General features: G+C 42.4%; 1 protein-coding gene across 2 annotated transcripts; it reads right to left on the bottom strand.

Annotated features, from left to right (window-relative positions):
* Positions 1–631: 631 nt before the first annotated feature.
* LOC138837680 (uncharacterized) lies at positions 632–8,114 on the bottom strand. Of its 2 annotated transcripts, none has more exons than XM_070036628.1 (7): positions 7,626–8,114; positions 4,813–4,997; positions 3,583–3,718; positions 3,210–3,403; positions 2,317–2,364; positions 1,667–1,893; positions 632–1,374 (listed from the first exon to the last, which is right to left on the bottom strand). In XM_070036628.1, the coding sequence occupies exons 2-7, from the start codon at positions 4,923–4,925 to the stop codon at positions 659–661; spliced, it is 1,434 nt and encodes a 477-aa protein (XP_069892729.1). In that variant the 5' UTR covers positions 4,926–4,997; positions 7,626–8,114; the 3' UTR covers positions 632–658. The 2 variants fall into 2 exon arrangements, with proteins under 2 accessions (XP_069892729.1, XP_069892730.1); XM_070036629.1 differs by having other exon boundaries at positions 4,813–4,991.
* Between the last annotated feature and the right edge of the window lie 212 nt (positions 8,115–8,326).

Raw genomic sequence — 8,326 nt, 5'->3', positions numbered from 1 at the left:
TGCTTAAACATGTAACTTCAACCATGCTATGAGTTCCTGACTTTTGCTGGCTCATTGGATAAGTCTTTCAGATTTGTCTACAGGGGCTGATTTGAAGCTCCATCCTGAGGAAGTATAGGGTATTCTTGAAGCTACAGTTATTGAGATGAGCCAGGACACCTGGCATGTCTTTGTCCCTCTGGCTAAGTCTTCTGTCTTCTATTGATGATGGCTGTTACTGATTTCCTATGTATTTTGTCAAATACTTTTCCCTCAAAGTAACATTTTGGTGGTATTTTGAGGTGAAATGTCCTTACATATTTGCACAGAGCAAAATGGGTGTGCATACAGACATGAATTCACTAATGGAAGAAAGTCCCACATACAGAACATTTAGCCTGGCATTTGTCTCAATAGACAGAACAACTTTCAAGGACATCTGGTTTGCCATGTCCTAGAACTTTAGTAATGGCCTGATCACCCCATGCAGGCATGGGTTGGGCTCCTTGCCACTCACAGTGCACTAACAGTTCCCTTCATAGCCAGTAAGTGTTGTTGGACAGCTCCAGGTCACTCTTTTGCCTTTACTCAGGACTCATGTGTCTGGGACATCAGAATGTATAAGAAAACAAACCACAGCATTTAGCCTCCATAAATTGTACAACATAAACATATATATTTAATAAATTGAGAAGAATAAAAAGAATGCACATTTCACAACAATCAGGACAAAAAGAAAAAGAGAGATAACCCCAGGGAGAGGGGAGGGAAGCTCTAAGTCTAGGCCGGCTTCTAAGTTGCCGTCAAACATAAATTCTGCCTCAGAATCCTCTAAGGGATCTGCCTCCTCATGAAAGATTGGAGTTGCTCCTGCAATTGCTGGAGAGGCAGATTCTAATTTCTCTGTTGCAGATTGGCTAAGCTGCATCAGGACAGATTTGTCCAGATGTTCAGTGAGGACAGATATACTTTCCTGAGCGGCATCTAATGTTGGGACCTCACTTATTGCTTCCTCTGAACACAGACTGGGGACATTTTCCATCAGCCCCACGTGTGCTACTCCCTCCAGCACACCAGGAGAAGTGCTGATTTGACCCTTTATGAGGTGATCTGGGCCGCCTGTGAAAGTCAGAGGAAGACAATCACTATTACTTTCTTCTTTCTTTGGGGTCCCAACAGGTTCAGCTCTGTCACATGTGGGGTTCAGAACCAGTGCCTTATCCACAGGACTCACAACCTTTTGGGGCCTCACTGCAAATGCATCCAACCCCTCTACATGCACATGCTTTGTGGAGTCCAGTGATGGCTCCAGATCTCCATCCATCACCATCCCTGACATCACCGAGGGCTTCTTTCTTGGCAGGTCAGGAGAAGCTGCTCCATGGCAGCCAAAACCTGAGAAAGAGAAATAGGTAAAGGAGTTTGACAGTGGTGTCTGGATGTTAACGTGGAGTTCAATTTCCATGAGGCTCTAATGGAGGAAGCTATACAAGTTTACTTTGGACTGAACACTGATGAGAAGGTAAGGTCTTTCCCAAGAGTGGCTAAGCCCAAGTGCTTTCACCAATAGAACCAACATTGCCTGGCAGAGAGTATCATAAAAAGACATTCTTTTAACCTGGGGAGTAATAAGGGCTCTCAGGCAATTAGGCTCATCCCTAGAGGCCCAGGCACCATCCCTACTCACAAGCTCTGAGGTGACCACACAGGGACTTCTTCCTCTGTTTCTTGGTCTCTTTCTTCCCAGTCTGCTCCAGCTCAACCAGAAGAACATGAAGGTGGAGCAGCATATCTGAGGAGGGCATGTGGAGCATGGCATAGTGGGTAAGATCTTTCACCGGGTGTCGGTTCTGGGGTTCTCGGAAATCTGCAGGATAGCAGTCCATCCACATGGTGAAGATGGAACAAAGGGTGCTGTGGGCAGATTGGTGACAGGAAGAGTGAGTGCCTGCTCTCTCTATCCTGGACCTCCCATAGCCCCTTTATGCAAGGACTGCTATATGCACACGTGCATGTTGGGAAGCAGGAGGAGACTTCTGCAGGCAGAGTGATCTTCACCACCCACGTCTAGAAGCTTCTGAAAGATAATTCTCCAATATTCTCACTGTGATAGGTAACAAGAAGGAACTGATTTTGTACACACAGCCCTCCCTGTCATCCCTGAGAGTCCACAACCACACCACAGCTGTGTTCTCTGCCACCACTCCAATCCCAAGCCTCTGGCCCTAGTGGAAAGCACAAGTGGTGTGCAAATGAGAAATCTGCACTTTGAATCAGAAGCCTCAAAGATACCATTTTGAACGAAGGGGCCTTTTCTTTGTGCCACAGTCCACTTACTTCTTTACTTGTTCATCTTCCTCGAAGTTACGGCCCGGGAATCTGTACCTATGGGAGGACAGGAGGAAGTCACCTCTCTGCTTCTCCTTTTCTGCCCACACAGGACACATATGGGATGGGCTCATTCCCAGACGGGAATGGAATCTGACACATAAACAAGTGAGATATGTCTATACAGTTCAATCAAAATTCTTCTATGAGAGGTATATGCATTTGGTCCAAGGAAAATGTGCCAGTGGCTAATACCTCAAATTCTAGCTAATCAGGAGCATGAGATCTCAGATATTAGTCAGTAAAAGTCTAAAGACACTAATTTCTAAAAGACCAGATTGCACCTATGGTTCAAATGCTGTAGTGATAGCTCTGAGCACCAAAGAAACAGCACTCAGGCCCTGAGTTCAGGTTGCAGGACTGGAACACACACAAAAACATAAAAGCTTCAGGGGTTATAAATATGTAAAGCCACCATAATCCCTCCCTGAGGTCTCTGAGGTGATTCAGCCTCCAGTTCACCCGCCTTCCCCACACCTAGCCTTTCCTGGGTCTACATTATTCACAGACATCCAATTGCTAATGAAGCCTTATTTACTCATGGGAAATGTGATTTCCTAGAACCTCACCTAGGTGAGGGCAGAAGTTGGGTGCCACTGGCACATGCCTGTAATCCTAGCCCCTCAGTAAGCAAGCTTCTGAACGTCCACTAGCTTCTCTGGGAAATGTCCTGGGCAGACCACTACTAAGAATCTAGGCAGGGTATGTACTTCTTTGTCTCATGCCAAGCTCTTGTGAGAAGACCCCCATGAAATCAACAGGTTCAGAGGGGTGCCAAGTATTCCACAACTAAGCAAGGAGGGGTTGAAAAGACCCAGATGCAAAGAAAGGGGGACACTCACTTTTTGAACACAATATCCAGCACTTGCTGCATTGTCCCCCACTGTCTATAATTGTGGAGGAAGTTTCCAACATAGAAGAGATCGCCTTTCTGGTAGGCAGGGATCAGGTTCATCACCAGCACGTCCAGCAGGCCTGCCTCTGGGCTCCATATATTGCATGGCACATTCAGGCTCAGGCCTGACTCATTGGCACACTGAGGTGGGAAATAGAGTTATTAAAAATGATGGAAATGAAAACACTTACAAATGAATAATTGTGATAGAGTGGATTGAAAACTAGGTAGAAAGCATTATCTCAGTATAGACCAATCACCTAAGAAGGTTCTACTTTGGGCTGGGTTGAGGTTAAGTAGGTTTTCTATCATGAGTATACCTTGCCTTGTGATTTCCTAGGTTTCTTTTTGGACAAATCTCTGAGATGGTTGGTTCGTGGCTTGCCACTGATCCAGTGTCTACAGCTTTGACTGAGGCACCCATACTGCTCTTGGCTGAGACCAGAGTCTCGAGACCTGCGAATACAGCACAAGAACATGTTTCTGGTTCCTGAGTCACAGGCCAAATAAGCTGGCTTGAGCCAACTGTGAGTTACCGTGGCCTGCTATCAGGGTTCCATGTTCTATTCCATTGTGAAGGAGGCAAGGTCACCTGTCAGGGCCCAATGACCTCTGCCGCTTCCTCACACAAGAAATATTCCCATCCACCCAATATTGCAATGTGTACATGTAGACACAGTTAACAGCACACCTTGTTTGTCCAATCCTAATCTGCTAGTCCTAGGTTCTGGCAGGTTCTCAGCTTCCAGGAGTCATTCCTAAGTCACATTCATGGCCTATCTGTCACTATTCTTCTCATGTGGCTCAAATCATTTTGCTTCTCAGGGCTTTCTCTGACTGCCACATCTTTCCAGCACATATTTTTGACATCTACATCCTAGGCCATTGTTTACTTTCTGTAGCCTAATCTGTTGGTCCATGGAACCCCTCTGTGGTGTCATCTCGAGCTAATGCAAATACTTAGAGATGGGAAAATCAAGGAAGTATTGGAAAATATACAATACACTTATAATCAGCTATTTTTACACATGTCCATTTTTCTAAGTGAGAAATTTATTTTTTATACTTTAATATTTCATGGAGGCAAACAGAGAAATGGAGAAGTGTTGCATTGTCTTTTTATGATGACCAGGACTTGTTTTGCTATAGCTTTGAAAGAATATAGGATTTAAGGTAGAAAACTGCTCCTTTCCTTTTAACAAGCTAATCGTTTATATATTTGCCTCTGAAGTCTCTGCTTCTGTGTCCCATGATCCATCCTCCTCCCTCAACACAAATGGGAAAAAGGAATTTCACACATTGCTGAGCTGTTGTCCAATCTCTGCATAGGAATTTAAGATACAATAGTTACAATGCTTGTATGTGTGTGTGTTTGTGTGAGTGTGTTAGTGTGTGTGTGTCTGAATGTGCCCACGCATTTGTGATCTTGGACCCTTTGCCTTATCCCTGAGCATTTTTGCTCAAAGCTAGTGCTCTACCACCTGAGACACAGCTCCACTTTGAGCTTTTTGTAGTCTGTTGGAGATGAGAGATTCGTGGAACTTTCCTACCCAGCATGGACATTGCTCCTCTTCAGCCTCATCTTTCCTCGACTGTGGCAATGGCGGTTCAGTTTCTGGATTTCCCATCCAAGCACAGGCACAAGCCATCCTCCACTGCACATGTCTCTTTTTGTCCTTGAAGGGGCCCAGGTCTTCTCTCAAAACTTAGTGCCCTGAGGGTAGAACCTCTGAAACTCAGAAGCAAGTTTCCTGATTAATTAGGATCACAGGCCTGAGCTACATATGAACAGCTCATTACCTGCCATCGCACATTTTTGGGGGGCTGGGCGATTGTTTGTGGGGCCTGAAAGTTGGGCCTGCGCCCTGTCCCTCAGCTTTTCAGCTCAAGGCTAGGGCTCTACCTCATTGAGGGAAGTACCACTTCTACTTTTCTCGATGTTTATTTGGAGATCAGAGTCCATGGATGTTCCTGAATGGCTGACTTTCAGCTGCAGTCCTCAGATCTCAGCCTCTGGAGTAGCTAGGATTACAGGCGTGAGCCTACAGCGCCCAACTCATTACGCCTGTTTGCAACAGCATTTGGCAAATTTAACTATATTCACTTGTTCAGAATCAATGATATATAACTAATTTTTCCATCCATGTGTTTTATATTAATGTTTTATGAAACAATGTATTTGAGACCCAAAATACCATATGCCACTCCTCCATTAACATGCATTCAAATATACAGAATATCATATAGTATACTCTATAATATATATTTATATATAACTGATTTAGTTACTGAGTTGACTGGATTACTGAACTACAGTTATTAACATCAACATCAAATGACATTAACCATGCTTGCAAAATGCTTTCCCATCTATGAGTTTAGGAAGCCTAAATAATTAAAATTTAGTTCAAAGATGATAGGGGAAAGACAACAAATTGGCCCACACCAAGAAAATTTCCACAACCCAAATCTGCAACCCATGTACTTATTAACAAAATACAGGCAAAAGTCTAAACAGATATGTAAAAATATTGCCAGAGTTGTATCTGAGTAAGGCGGCCTTAGCAGTGTGTTGTGTAAGTTAATCTTCCTTGTAATTGATGAGCCAAACCTATGCAGTGCTGAGAAGTGGATCCATAATTAAGTGAGGCCAAGATAATAAAGTTCTTCTGTACTAGGCAAATGGGAATTTGCGGGGAAAGAAATGGAAAGCAGATGTATCAACATATATCTTTTTATATTCTTTGATTCTTTTTCTTTTTTTGGGGAGGTCTGCTCGTGGGGCCTGAACTCTGGGCCTGGGCGCTGTCCTTCAGCTCTTCAGCTCAAGACTAGCACTCTACCACTTGAGCCACTGTGCCACTTCTGGCTTTTTTCTTTTTCTGCTTATGTGGTGCTGAGGAATCGAACCTAGGGCCTCATGCATGCAAGGCAAGCGCTCTACCACTGAGCCACCTTCCCAGCCCCTATTCTTTGATTCTTAAATAGAAATACACAATAAACATATACAATCAATGAGTCTTCTATTTTGGAAAATTTCCTGAGGCAAAAAAAAAAAAAATGTGTAACTGAGCCAGATGCAGATGGTTCATGCCACTAATCCTAGCTATGCAGGAGGCTGAGATCTGAGGATCACGCTTCAAAGCCAACCCAGGCAAGAAAGTCCAGGAGACTCTTATCTCTAAGTAAACCACCAGAAAACCTGAAGTAGTGCCATGGCTCAAACGCTAGAGCGCTTGCCTTAATCTGAAGAGCTGAGGAACACCACCCAGTCCCTATGTTTTAGCCGCATGACAGCCAAAAAAAAAAAAAAAGAAAGAAAAGAAAAGAAAGAAAAATAAAAAGAAAGAGCATAACTAAAAAAAATACTGAGTTTGAGAGGGAAGAAATTAGGAAAATCACACAGATCACTGATATAATGATGTGAATGCTATAAAAACAACCACCATGTCTTTTTTCCCAGAATCCTTTAGAAAAAAACACTATATGTGAATCAACACATGGAATCACTAATTTCACCATAATGGGTTTTATTTTAATGTTTTGTGAAACAATATATCTTCGTGATCCAAAATATCATAGGCCACTCCTTCTTTAAAATGCATTCAAGTATCTGTAATATCATATTGCATACTATACAATATATATTTATATATAACTGATTCAATTACTGAGCTGACTTAATTACTCAACTACAGTTATCAAAATCACAATTAAAATGAAACTCAAAATACATTAACCATGCTTATAAAATTCTTTCACATCAATGAGAGTATAAAGCCTAAATAATGAAAATTTACCTCAAAGATAATAGGGAAAAGACAAGAAATTGGTCCCCAACAAGAAAACCTCCACAACTCAAATCTGTACAATCCATGTACTTATTAACAAAATATAGGTAAATGAAGATATTTCCAGAGTTGTATCTGAGTAAGGAGGCCTTAGCAGTGTGTTGTGTAAGTAAATCATGTTTGTTTTGATAAGCAAAAGCTATGCAGTGCTGAAAAGAGGATTCATAATTAAGTGAGGACAAGATAGTCAAGTTCCCCTGTACCAGACAAATGGGAATTTGCAGGGAAAGAAATGGAAAGCAGATGTATCAACATATATCTTTTCATAGTCTTTGATTTTAAAAATAGATTTGCCTCTGTGATAGAAATACATGATAAACATATACAATAAATGAGTCTTGCATTTTGGAAAAATTCATGGGGTACAATGTGGGCAGAAACAGTAGCATAGAAATGTGTAACTGAGCCAGGCGCCGGTGGCTCAGGCCTGTAATCCTAGCTACGCAGGAGGCTGAGATCTGAGGATTCCAGTTCAAAGGCAGTCCAGGCAGGAAAGTCCATGACACTCTTACCTCTAATAAACCGCCAGAAAACCAGAAGTGACGCCATGGTTCAAGTGGGAGAGTGCTTCCCTTGAGTTGTAGAGCTGAGGAACAGCACCTAGGCCTAGAGTTCAAGCCCCACCACTGCTAAAAAGAAACAAACAAAAAAAGTGTAACTGAAGAAAGAAATACTGAGTCTGAGAGAAAAGAAATGACACAAATCACAGAGATCACTGATCCCTGAATGCTATAAAAATAACCACAATTTTTCCAGGGATCCTTTAAAAACAAACAATATATGGGAATCAATACAGGGATCACTAGTGAATACAGAAAATAACCCAAAATTTCGAATTTAGCTTTCCTGTCACAATGTTACCAAGTCCTCCTTTAGACATGCAGATTTTGATCAACCATCTCCCTTGTTAGTTGTCTTTTATTTCTTTTTATTTTTTTATTTTGAAAATACTGTACAGAGGGGTTACAATTACATGGGCAAAATAATGAGTGCATTTCTTACGAAGCATTGTAGCCTCCTCCTTTGTTTCCCCTCCCCACCCCACCCAATCCTCTCTTCCCCATGCCATCCCTCCCCCCACAAAGCTGTGAAGTTTGTTTTCGACATAAGGACATCTCATTGTTGCAATGGGTCCTCCTGTATCCCCATTTAAACTATTTGTTTTTCCCCTATCCCTCCACAAATTATACTGACATCAAATACCGTGAAATCA

This window comes from Dipodomys merriami, unplaced genomic scaffold (genome assembly GCF_024711535.1).
Source record: "Dipodomys merriami isolate MVZ:Mamm:240054 unplaced genomic scaffold, mDipMer1.0.p SCAF_2734, whole genome shotgun sequence".
Lineage (NCBI taxonomy): Eukaryota > Metazoa > Chordata > Mammalia > Rodentia > Heteromyidae > Dipodomys > Dipodomys merriami.
The sequence above is the reverse complement of the archived record's forward strand: the minus strand, read 5'-3'. Positions and strand labels throughout refer to the sequence as shown.